The sequence below is a fragment of the Lethenteron reissneri genome, chromosome 43 (assembly GCF_015708825.2).
Source record: "Lethenteron reissneri isolate LAM-NWPU_2019-01 chromosome 43, ASM1570882v1, whole genome shotgun sequence".
NCBI lineage: Eukaryota > Metazoa > Chordata > Hyperoartia > Petromyzontiformes > Petromyzontidae > Lethenteron > Lethenteron reissneri.
The window spans coordinates 8,400,373-8,413,961 of record NC_083821.1 but is presented as its reverse complement, the minus strand read 5'-3'; the positions used below and the strand labels follow the sequence as shown (position 1 = coordinate 8,413,961).

At 44.9% G+C, this 13,589-nt stretch overlaps 1 protein-coding gene across 1 annotated transcript in view; it reads right to left on the bottom strand.

The window, feature by feature from the left end:
* LOC133353343 (regulating synaptic membrane exocytosis protein 2-like) overlaps nucleotides 1–13,589 on the bottom strand; it is a 271,939-nt gene that overhangs the window by 40,591 nt on the left and 217,759 nt on the right. Inside the window, 3 exon segments of the mRNA XM_061569499.1 lie at nucleotides 2,217–2,329; nucleotides 3,037–3,134; nucleotides 10,048–10,206. Coding sequence (XP_061425483.1) covers nucleotides 2,217–2,329; nucleotides 3,037–3,134; nucleotides 10,048–10,206 — 370 coding nt within the window.

Here is a 13,589-nt window from a genome sequence, read left to right as displayed (position 1 = left end):
TACAGCTGATGGTGTAACACTACAGCCGATGGTGTAACACTACAGCTGATGACTGTAACACTACAGCTGATGGTGTAACACTACATCTGATGGTGTAACACTACAGCTGATGGTGTAACACGACAGCTGATGACTGTAACACTACAGCTGATGGTGTAACACTACAGCTGATGGTGTAACACTACAGCTGAGGGTGTAACACTACAGCTGATGGTGTAACACTACAGCTGATGGTGTTACACTACAGCTGAAGGTGTAACACTACAGCTGATGGTGTAACACTACAGCTGATTGACTGTTATACTACAGCTGATGGCTGTAACACTTCAGCTGATGACTGTAACACTACAGCTGATGGTGTAGCACTATAGCTGATGACTGTAATACTACAGCTGATGGCTGTAACACTACAGCTGATGGTGTAACACTACAGCTGATGGTGTAACACTACAGCTGATGACTGTATACTACAGCTGATGGCTGTAACACTACAGCTGATGACTGTAACACTACAGCTAATGGTGTAACACTATAGCTGATGACTGTAACACTACAGCTGATGGTGTAACACTACAGCTGATGACTATAACACTTCAGCTGATGACTGTAACACTACAGCTGATGGCTGTAACACTACAGCTGATGAATGTAACACTTAAGTTGATGACTGTAACACTACATCTGATGGTGTAACACTACAGCTGATGGTGTAACACTACAGCTGATGGTGTAACACTACAGCTGATGACTGTAACACTACAGCTGATGGTGTAACACTACAGCTGGTGGCTGTAACACTTCAGCTGATGGTGTAACACTACAGCTGATGACTGTAACACTTCAGCTGATGGTGTAACACTACAGCTGATGACTGTAACACTACAGCTGATGGTGTAACACTACAGCTGATGGTGTAACACTACAGCTGATGACTGTAACACTACAGCTGATGACTGTAACACTTCAGCAGATGACTGTAACACTTCAGCTGATGGCTGTAACATTACAGTTGATGACTGTAACACTACAGCTGATGACTGTAACACTACAGCTGATGACTGTAACACTACAGCTGATGACTGTAACACTTCAGCTGATGATGTAACACTTCAGCTGATGACTGTAACACTACAGCTGATGGTGTAACACTACATCTGATGGTGTAACACTACAGCTGATGACTGTAACACTTAAGTTGATGACTGTAACACTACAGCTGATGGTGTAACACTACAGCTGATGGTGTAACACTACAGCTGATGGTGTAACACTTCAGCTGATGACTGTAACACTACATCTGATGACTGTAACACTACAGCTGATGGTGTAACACTACAGCTGGTGGCTGTAACACTTCAGCTGATGGTGTAACACTACAGCTGATGGTGTAACACTACAGCTGATGGTGTAACACTACAGCTGATGACTGTAACACTACAGCTGATGGTGTAACACTACAGCTGGTGGCTGTAACACTTCAGCTGATGGTGTAACACTACAGCTGATGACTGTAACACTACAGCTGATGGTGTAACACTACAGCTGATGACTGTAACACTTCAGCTGATGGTGTAACACTACAGCTGATGACTGTAACACTACAGCTGATGGTGTAACACTACAGCTGGTGGCTGTAACACTTCAGCTGATGGTGTAACACTACAGCTGATGGTGTAACACTACAGCTGATGGTGTAACACTACAGCTGATGACTGTAACACTACAGCTGATGGTGTAACACTACAGCTGGTGGCTGTAACACTTCAGCTGATGGTGTAACACTACAGCTGATGACTGTAACACTTCAGCTGATGGTGTAACACTACAGCTGATGACTGTAACACTACAGCTGATGGTGTAACACTACAGCTGATGGTGTAACACTACAGCTGATGACTCTAACACTACAGCTGATGACTGTAACACTTCAGCAGATGACTGTAACACTTCAGCTGATGGCTGTAACATTACAGTTGATGACTGTAACACTACAGCTGATGACTGTAACACTACAGCTGATGACTGTAACACTACAGCTGATGACTGTAACACTTCAGCTGATGATGTAACACTTCAGCTGATGACTGTAACACTACAGCTGATGGTGTAACACTTCAGCTTATGGCTGTAACACTACAGCTGATGGTGTAACACTTCAGCTGATGAGTATAACACTACAGCTGGTTGCTGTAACAATAAGTCCATCCAGCCCTCACCTTGGAGTAGACGTCTCTCTCCAGTTCTTGGCTGGACCCTGACCCGGCTGACTGCTTGTATTTGCTGAGGCTCAGCTTCAACTGCTTGGTTCTCTCCTCCACTTCCAGCGTGGCTGCAGGAAGCACAGACACACACACACAGCAGCTCACGCAAAACGGAACATTTGCCAGCGCGAAAAGAACATTCTTAGCCGACTGATGATTGTTAAACTGCGTACGTCAAGACATGTTTTCAGGTTACACCACTCATCGCTCGGCCACAGTGTCCGACGTTTCGCTCCACGAGCTTGGGAGCAGGGGAAGATGCTCCCAGAAAGTGGGAGCACCTCCGATTAGCACAGTTGGCCATGTACCGTGTGAAAGAAGTTCAACACGAGTGGAGCGAAACGTCGGAATGCTATTTTTTCTAGCACGAACGTAAACTCCCCCCCCCACGACCCCCGCCCAGCGAGACGCTCATTGAACACCATGGCGGAACGTCAGATATTATGCCGAACAATGCGAGTGATTCAAATCGGAATAGCCTGAACAGACTGTTGGGGCAAGTGCTGTTAGCGAGCATCTCTGAAGGCCGAAGAGGTGGGTTGCCAATACTACGCCCGGCCGCCTTTGTCCTCCAAGTGGCAATGTTTACACACCGCACCAAGTACTCGTTTGAGGCTGAGTCGACCTAGGGGAGGCCCAGGACCAATTCAGGTAATCCTCACCGGTGTTGGCCGTGAGCGGTAATCGAACTCGGGTGGTTGTGGGCCAACAGCCACGAGAACCTATGCGGGGAGCACGTCATGTCGGGGGAGATAAGAATCCGGTTTGTGGTCACCTCGATCCTTTGGGGGCACTGCCGGGAGCTGGCGTCCTCTCCGCGTTGTGGCCGGCGTTCCAGACGGAGGGCTTTGGCACGGGCTGTGTAGGCGAGGTCTAGGACAACAGAGCGGACGCAGCAGCCGTGAGGCACGTGCAAGCGAACGATGATGATGATAATAATAACGGTCGGCGCTACTGGCCATGCTCGTTCACATTCAACACTCTCTGACCGCCCCCCCCCCCCCCACTCTTTGGCAGCGGCTCCGCCCAGAAATGTTATAAGCACGACGGACGTGCGTCGTGGCCACGAGGGGAGAATTATTTAATGGATTTTTGTTACGCTGACATTAAGGTTTAAAAGAATGGGCAATGGAGAATCAATGTTCTAGCGGCAACTCAGTGGGAGTGACATTAGGCAAAAGGTAAGCGCAGTGTTGAAAATCAAAGTGGTTTTCCATTCCATAAACTAGAAACAATTTTTATTTTGCCCGACCCACTGAGCTCCATGACTCTTTTTCAGAAGCGACCTGACCACAAATGATAGCTCAACGAAGTGGCTTATCACGTGGAAATTTAGAGCAGACAAATACTCTAAACGCAGGTGTCTAAATGTGGAGGGAAAAACCGGAGGACCCGGAAAAAAATCCACGTGACCACGGGGAGAACATGCAAACTTCATTAGGGTCAGGATTGAACCCATAACCTCCTGTACACCAGGCGAGATAGTTAACATCTCAAACGAGCATGGAGCGGTAATCATCTCCTCTTTCCAGCTACGAGACAGTGGGGGAAATGCCACATTTGCATGATGGCAGTGAGTCACCCCATAGGGCAAGCTATTTTCACTTGATTTTTTGACATGTTTGTATTTTGCGACTGGAGCATTTATTCCGCTGTAGCTGCTTTTCTATCTGTTTTATTTGGCAACCCAGGTCGCCTTTGGAAAGTAACGTGTAGTCTAAATATGATCCAACTTGATCAATGATTTCTGTCTGTTTTCCCACCGAGCGGTGGACACATTTATCAACACCAGAGGTAGGAAGGGCTGATGTTACTCCCCAACCAGGAATTTAACTCACAACCTCCAGACCGCAAGTCAAGCACCGCAGTATCAAGCAACTGTACGGATAACGTCAAAATCGGTTTCGCTTTGCATCGTCGCCAGCTGAGAATTCTAGGAGACAAAGGTAATTTTACGACGGCTGTTATTAAAGATAATTACACGGGGTGGCAATCGGTATGATTAAAATGAGAAGTGGATTAAGTAGTGTACATCTACAGTCCCAAGCAAATAGTGGGAATCAAATAGTGGGAGCGGACGCAAAACGTTAAGATTCCCTTCATTATAGCGAACATTTAGGCACGCCAGTCACTTCACTGCAATTAGGAAAATCTAAATTAATCATTCGGAATGATCAAACTTAATAATCTGGCGTACAATAACGCATTTAATGAGGAATGATAAAGCACCTACGTGCTCAGTTTAACACGTAGGCTTTCGCGACCAATATTATTCATAATAAAGGTTTTTTGGGTTAGATCGCGTAAGTATAGATGTGTCGAATCCCTCCACCACCCAACACAGCCAATCAGTAAGGGATTTGTCACGTAAAAAAAACGCCAAATAGTTACTACTTCAGCCCACCGGTGTGTTGGAGAGTGAATCCACAACATTTACAATCTGAGTACGACGTTTCGCTGATATTTACATCCACTCTCCAACACACTGGTGGGCTGAAGTAGTAAGTATTCGGTGTTTTGTTTATGTGACAAATCCCCTACTGATTGGCCGTGTCGGGTGGTGGAGGGTTTCGACACATTTACACCTACGTGCTGTAAACGTTGCTATCTGATGAACGGAACTACGGTGACATGGGGTGAAGCTACAATGCACCATGGACACACACATGCAGAGGTAACAATACCACTTGCATCACGCCCTTTCACAATCTTTACGCCAATCAACAGGGAACGATAGATCAGATTTGCCCAGTTCAAATTGGAGACGCAACACATCCCTGGTGGCTAGACTGCCCAGTGGTACAAAGCAACCGCAGCTCTCTGTCGACCCGCTGCTAGATGAAGGCATTTCCCACGCCGTGTTGGGTTGTGGAGTTAGTCGATCATTCTGCACCACATGGGTCAGTGTGAGCTGGTGGAGTGGAGGGTGCTCCAGGGTCAGTTTTGGAAATCGGTCACCACTGAAGTGAGGAATCAAACTCAGGTCTCTGGGTTCATAGCACAGTGTTCTTATTGCGTCACTGCTCCATACACGGTCTGTTGTACATCGTTCCAATGGGTATTGGACAGAGAATGAGAATTTATAGAATTGTAGTGACATCGCGGGATGTCAATGTGCAGTGCCGGCCCTAGAGAGGCACGGCGTGCGGTGTAACGACATCGTGTGGGTGCAGTACCGGCCCTAGAGGGGCCCGGTGAGCGGTGATGGATAGCGCTAGATGGCACCACGCTTGGCGTGCAGTGCCAACCCAACAGGACAGGGTGTGTGAGCGCCGGCCGAAGGATGAGGTTACTCGAGGCCATGGCACTCTGGTTGACCTGGGAGGACATGTGACCAGTTAAGTCTACAAAGGGGCCCCAAGTGGGGGCTAGGGGTGGTCACATGGTTGGGACCCAGATCCTTCCCGAGGATTCTGGAAGGTGGTCGTTGCCAAGGGCGGAGCCAGCCACGCCGCAGAGAATATAAGCCGGGTCCCGAGAGGGACCGGGGTTGTTGTTCATCCTGGAAGAAACCCTTCGTCTACGTTCTCCAGTCAACGAGTCTCCAACACGTGGACCCGGACCCGAGCTGTTGGTCCCGGTCCGTAGTAGCAGTTACGTTGTAACTAGTGTAATTAGCCTGGTGGTCACCACCACAGGTGGTTATTCTGTTAAGGAGAAATTACCCCGTGTGTTGAAGTTAAATAAATGTGTTGCCTCCAAGTCTACGTCTGCGACTCAGTTGAACCCATTACAGAAATAATAAACATTCGTCTGCAGGAGAAAGAATCCAAAGATCCCCTGTATGCTAGCACCGATTAAGGCCAGCATAATACACGATGGGTTGGGTGACCTGCTCTATGCAAGAATAAAGAATAAACACTCAAGCACCTGTTCAACTTTGCATGCACACTTGTATATGGGGACAGATGCGCGTACGTATTTCTCAAAGGAGTGAACTCTTAAACAGGAATACACTCGTGAATGATTATAAAACAACGACAATAACCACTGCCGTTCGCCACTAAGTGGCGGTGACATCACCATGGCGATTGTGTCATGGTGATGTTCACTGACAGGAGGTTACAGAAGAGACCCGGGTGCCATGGATTGATTGACCGACATGACAGGCAGATGCACCGCTTGTGGTCTCCACTGTGCCCAAGTACTGTGGCTTAGCGAACTGGCACTGTTCATGAGCCTCCTCCACAGAGGCCGATTTTTACACCACACTGGTACCTGCCATTGGCAAGTCCACTCAGTTACACATTCTTCTATGGCCGTAATTATAATATATATCCCCCCCCTCCCAATATTAAAATATGCTCAAAATGTCCCCCCCCCCCAATATATTGCAATAAAATAGATTTCTGTTTATATGATTGTGCTTATGGTTGTACTTTATAAATCCCTAATCTCTGCCATTACATACAATGAAACAACAAAAGGTAAAAAAAGAAAAACAGAGCAATGTAATACAATACACTATTAGACAGTATTGTTAAAACATAAATAAAAAGTCAATCCTGTGTTAGTGAATTTTTTTATATTTTAGGCAGGAAATTCGTTTTCAAATTTAGATTTTTTTCTGGGGGGGGACCCTCAGACCCCCTGAAATATTTAGTCCCCCCCAAAGTTGACTCCATGGCTACGGCCTTGCATCCTTCTGTACCACATCAATCCATCTCTTTTCTAGCCTGTGCTGTGCCCATTTAGCTCTCTCTATCCAGCCAAACTGAAGCTGCTTGGGCATCCAGTGGCTGGGCATTCGGGCTACATAACCCAGCCAACACAGCCTCGCCTGCCAGAGGAGCTCACTGATGGGACAGTGGAGTGATTACATAAATTTGTGTAAATGTACAGACTGACACACACGCACACACGACACGAGGACCATTACTGTCAACTGGCATTAAATCAAGAACATGGCATTTGGTTCCCATTCACAATGCACACTGGCATAAACCCTCATTACTGAAGGAAGTCCAGTGGACGGTAATATCATAGACACTCCCGACAAGTTTTAAGCTGTCATTCTCATCCAATCACAAAGGCATAGAGAATAGATCATATAAACTAGAGTATGAGAGAACGGACATTCGTGAATATGCTAAATTCCTCTTAACAAAATAATCTGCATATCAGGAGTGAATATGCTAAATTCCTCTTGATATGCACATTATTTTGTTAAGGCGATCTTCTTCCACCTCCAACTCAGCTTATATATAAGCTCCTATCTTGGCAGTGTCTCATTCTTCACCTGAAGACGGCTGCTTGCGTTGTAGCCGAAACGTCGTGAGAATTATTTTATTATGTTTTATTTTTATTATTTTATTACTTCCCTTCTACGTGACTTTACCGAAAAAACCAAGAATATGAACTTAAAGTAATTTCCACGTGACTTTCAGGCACACACCATAGAGCCCTAGAGTGGCATCACAGACAGTGGCAAAGCCCAACTTCATTGGTTTGAATTCAGCGAGCCACCCTGGTTATTACTGTAACTTCACTTGCATTCACAATTTCGGGGGCCCATAAGCCCAGCTATAGAATTGTGGGGTTCTATTTGGTTCCAGCGCATGGAGCGGACTTTTAAACCCAAAATGGCGACGCTGTGCTGAAGCGCAAGAGATGAAATTTGAGAGAAACATCGGCAGTTTGTTTTTTGTTTTACGGTTCTAACTACCATGTCACGGTGGATTGACAAATAACACAATAAAACAGAACCCACCTGCGTTTCAAGCCTATCCTCCTTTGACCTAACTTTTCATTATTTGACATTAAACCCAACGGTAAATAACTAGCAACGTGTATAAAAGTAACAATATTTGAACGTATACAGTGTTAATAACGCTCTACTACGTTTCTCCGTTTGCAGCCATCGGTGGCTTGGCTGATGCCATCCAATTCGCTGCGTACAAAACGAGGCCTCTGGAGGCTGAACAAATGGCATTTTAGTTTAATGCATTGGCCCTAGGGGCTTGCTCGCGAATACCTCTAAGGTGCCGGCTCAGTAGCCTGACACAACGCATTAGCCCCCTGAGAAGCCCAGCCACCTCGTCCACGCTGTGTTTAAAATTCCATCTCCATTATTTTCTTTCAACAATTACGTAAGAGGTTTCTTCTCAATTCATCTACAACCCGTCACCCAGATGGGACCATGGGTGAGCCGCCGAATCTACGTCTCAACACCTACTGATAAAACGCAGGATGTAAACAATTGCAAAAACACTCTTTAGAAATCCTAATACGTCAATCTAGTTAAAAAAATAATTATTTGTTGAGTCATCAAAAGGGGACATTTTACACCCACGTCCGTGGAATCTTACATAACAATTCTGGAATCGTGTAAATATTAATGGTATAAGGCAATTGCTTTCACTACGAATTGCAATGATGTTGCCCTTTGTAACCATTTCACAGTACTTTATTGCAGTTCAATTTTTCACAACGAATCATATCCACACTGTGAATGCAACGTTCACGGGACTGACTGTAGTCTCCAATAACTTGGGTGGGGTGAAGGATATATTTGGAAGAAGAAGAAAAAACGAGCAAAAAAAAATCAACCAAGAATCGCACTTAGCCAATGAGAAAATAAACCAATGGACCGATCTCAAACAACCCAACAGAAGATTTGACTCACAGTCAAAGAAAGTTGATTTAAATCCTGGTCAGGATTCAACTAAGTGCATTGTGCCTCTGGGATGAATTAATTCAGTGTCACTTTAACTTAAGAAATATTATTATTATTATTATTCATAGATTTCTGCATTAGGCAATGTAAAATATGGCCAAATTTTAGTTTTTTTTTATAACCCTCGACCACCCGGCATAGCTAAACGAATTAAACTGTGATGTGAACAAGCGTTTAACGCGCCAATTATTGTTTTAGCTCACCAGGTATTAGGCAACTGTGATTGCACTATTGTAACCAAGATCGCAACTAAGATTCATACTATATAACATCTGTACCATCGCAGGATGCCCATTAAATATAGCCGGACAGCTTACTGGGCCCTTCTTGCAAATATAAATAAACCTATTTTTTAAATAGTCCACATCACTATGGAGAGACTAATATGGAATTTCCACCACTGGCTCAGGGCTGCCAAAAGAGATGGGTACGACCCCATTGACCTCAATCTCAATCAGCCCAACGGCGTTAAACTCACGGACAAGATCGAGCGTCGCGTCGTTCAAGCGATGGCAATGGACATTCACCTCTTATTTAAGTATGTTCAACTTCTCTTGCACCGTGCGTAGCCAACCATTCTAATTGGAGGTACTCGGGGGAAGGACAACAAACTAAACACAAGAAATCAATTCTAAAGTGATGATAGATTTAAAGGTGCATATCTTCAGGGGCGAGTAGTCAGTGGCAAGAATATTACTACCACCACTAAGGGATGGGTTTACTATTTGGTGAGCCTTTGTCTCAGGCTAATGATCTAAGTCAGTGGTTCTTAACCTTTACTGCAGCCTTGCACTCCTTTGTTTCTTAATCGTAATTTTTTTTATAACGTTAATAAATACATAGGTTTCATGAAACAAAGTAGTTGTACTTACGTGCCCGTGCTTAATTTGTGTTTTCATGATTTACTTCGAAAAAATGTGGCCAAGGCTCGCACCCCCAGAAAGGGCATCTCGCACCCCCAGGGGGTGCGTGATGCCCCCCAGGTTAAGAAGCCACTTATCTAAGACAAGCACAGCACTCGTGGCAGCACGAGTTTGTTAGGGTTAGAGGGGTGGGGAGGGGTGAGTGGGGGGGTCTCCCCCTTGCTGGGGTTCTCCACCGTGTGAGTACCTTGGTAGTGCAGGAGAGGGAGGGGCTGACCCTCCACCAGGGCCCGGGGTGAGGGAGCGGCCCAGGTGAAGGTCAGGGCGTTCGGTGGAGCGTGAGCGAGCCAGCCTCAGCTCCGACAAACTACGGGCCTCCCCGGAGCGCGAGCTGCCCTGGTAATACCTGTCGGAAGCAGCCAGCACGCCGCAAGTCAAGGCACCGCCAAAACGTTGGGCAGAGCAGCGGTGACTGAGCACGGGGTTAGAAAACGAAACGACCGTCGTGTTGAGCGCTGACTCGATCAAACAAAAAACACTGCCACTTCTTCTTGGTTCTTTCGGTAAAGTCACGTAGAAGGAAAGTAATAAAATAATAAAAATAAAACACAATAAAATAATTCTCACGACTTTTCGGCCACAACGCAAGCAGCCGTCCTCAGGTCTGTCGAGGCTTTTCGTCTCGACAGGCTTTCGCCTCGACAGACCTGGTTTCACCTGAGGACGGCTGCTTGCGTTGTGGCCGAAACGTCGTGAGAATTATTTTATTATGTTTTATTTTTATTATTTTATTACTTCCCTTCTACGTGACTTTACCGAAAGAACCAAGAAGATGAATCCCTGCAGTCACGAAAGCTTTAAATCGAAACACTGCCACTGCTAGCAGGAGGGCTTCCACTAAAGCGGTGGTCCTCAGAGTGTGGTCCCCGGTTCTACCGGTGGTCCACCGCGTTCCTCCAGCTGGTCCACACGGGGCTGTGATGCAAACGCAAGTTGATTCGGAAATAATGGAAATGTTTGTACCTTTGGGTTCGGACGTTAATTATTTTTTTCATATTTAATTCAAACCATTTACGTTAGGAAAACTACCCTGACTCAAATATCTAAATGACCCCCCCTCCCGACCCTCCCCCATAAAAAATCCCCTTACAGTTGCGTCATTTAATTTTAAAATTTTAAGAGTGTTCCAGACGGCCCCAGAAGCGCATCTGAAAGTGTGCGATGCAGTGACTGTCTTTCTTTGATGGCTAGCCAAAAGCCTTTGCGAGGATGACCGGAGTTCGAGTGATGGTGTATGCTCCTTGCCAGGATCAACAAGGTATTGTTGGAAAGAACTTTGTGTCTAATGAGTGCGACCTCATAAACGTATTCGTCCAATTCCCAGTTGACTCAGCTCTCCTTTGGTTAAATATGAGCATCGCTTTATGGGAAATCAACAGTGGTTTATCCGTGGTTAAACTGGCCTCTGTCTCTGTCTATAACAATGTGGAATTTATGCCAGTGCCCCAGTTTGGCTTGTGATGCATTGTCATGAGACAAAGTGGTTGCTATGAAGCTCTTTAGAGTAATGCCTAAAAGGACACGCACATCTTTAATTTTCCTCTTTAGTATAGTTTTTTTTTAAATCTTTAAATCGTGCCATTTGAAATGTGCAACTAGCTCCGTTACTGTCTGTACGTTCATTATTGCTGACGAAGCTACACAAACTACACCACTGCATTTTTAGATATCCTCATCATTGCCTTCGTGTTAGTGACGGTGGCTTCATCATTTTGCTCTTTCCTTCTCGCTGTCGTTTGACAAACTATTTGGTGATACTGCTGCATTGGGAGACATAATCCCAAGAAAATTACACAGTCGCCAATAACAGTGGAATCAAAAGGAAATACGTCTCCCCCTTGTATGTCGTTTCGCAAAGACGTCGTCACTTTATTAACACCACTACCCGATCCCACACTCACGTCGCTGACACAGCATCGTCCGTCCTGTCTCATTATCCGTCGCCTTTCAGCCTTCGCCTCCACCACCGACCCCTGCAAATCGCTCTGATTGACGTCGTTTAGATATTCGTTGTCGCACCTTTCAGGAATGCATCCCCGACAAAAACCGGGAGTATTACTGTATATTTTTGAATTATATTAAATGGATGAGCCCATAACGTCATGTAAACGTCGTGTGCTCTAAAGTATCATTCCCATTGGCTGAAAGATCATCTCATATATTTTTAAATCCTTTATATTAAATTCACTTGCTTGCTTGCTTGCGTGCTTGCGTGCTTGCTTGCTTACGACCGTGCAAATATTTCGGTCGTTTTTTAACCCCCTTCCCATGATCCAATCGAGCTGACATTTTGCACACAGACTCGTTGTGCGTGACAATTAATTTTCGTGAAAAATTTTTTCCTAAAGTTTACACTGTTTAGGGGAAAAAATAATAATATTTAATTACCAATTGCTTAATGGTGGCAGACAATCATCTGACCCATAGGTGGCAGCCATCTCAAGCCAGAGGTCGAGAGGACTCTAGCCGCCACGCATATAAAGGATTTATAGTGAAAAACTTTGATTTTACGGGTTCATTTTTTTTATTTTAAGGTGCGATTGACAAACGTGTTGAGTGTTTCGTTCGCTATTAAGATATTCATAGTATTGTTCTCATTCTGCCACTATTTTTCAGTCCTCCCATACATATTTCTGTGACTGACAAGATGAAATGCTGGTCGCTCCACATCTCCTTGGCTGCTTATATTTTTCTTAAAGGATAATATGTTTCATAAGCAATGTGCTCTTCTTTGTTTGACAAAATAATCCCTGAAATAACGAATACATAACCCAGCCCACGATCCTTATTCCTTGGCAAAATTTTAGCCAGACTAATTATAATACATACTAATAACACTCGCAATGTAAATCATGATACGAATGGCATAAATAGTTGCAACATCACAGGATCTTCTAAATACATACAAATGAATAGTCATCCTATTTAACTGAGGGCAAATGATGATTGATTTATATAAACTCAACCGTATGAAATTATACATTTATACTCCAAGACTAAAAACACTTTGTTTAGCTTACAATGACTGTGTGGGGAGAAGTGCTGTTCGTGAACACATATTAAGACCCGTACAGCAAACAAAAAGATCAAACGAAACTAAAGGTAACTTTTTTTTAAACTTTATCAGGTAAGGCCCACTGAGCTATGTAGCTCCTTTTTCAGAAGCGACTTGGCCACAAACGACAGCTCAACGAAGTGGCTTATCACGTGGAAACGGAAAGCAGCCAAATGCTCTCAACGCACGTTTCTAAATGTGGAGGGAAAAACCGGAGGACCGGGAGGAAAATCCAAGCCATCACAAGGAGAACATGCAGACTCCAATTATATAGGCGTCAGGGTCAGCATCGAAAGCACGACCTCATGTATACCAGGCGAGATAGTTAACATCTCGCCACCATTAGTTTGGTACCCATAGCATGTACTCATTTTAGGCTGACTCAACCAGGGAGTTTCCCAAAAAAGATTCAGTCATCAAATGCCAAAGGCGTGCTATGCTGGAACTGAACCTGAGTGTTCAGCACTGCTGTGCATGCCAACCGATACACAACCGCTCTCCAACAACGATAACGGATCTCCCCGTAGAGTACAATTGCGTGTCTTCACAAAAGCTTTTGCAGATATGCAGAATAGACAACAGAAGTTTCAGCATGCACACATTTCATCGCAGCGCGTACGTTATTTAATCGAATGTGTTACTCGGGAAGAATTTTTTTACTTGTCAACTTACAT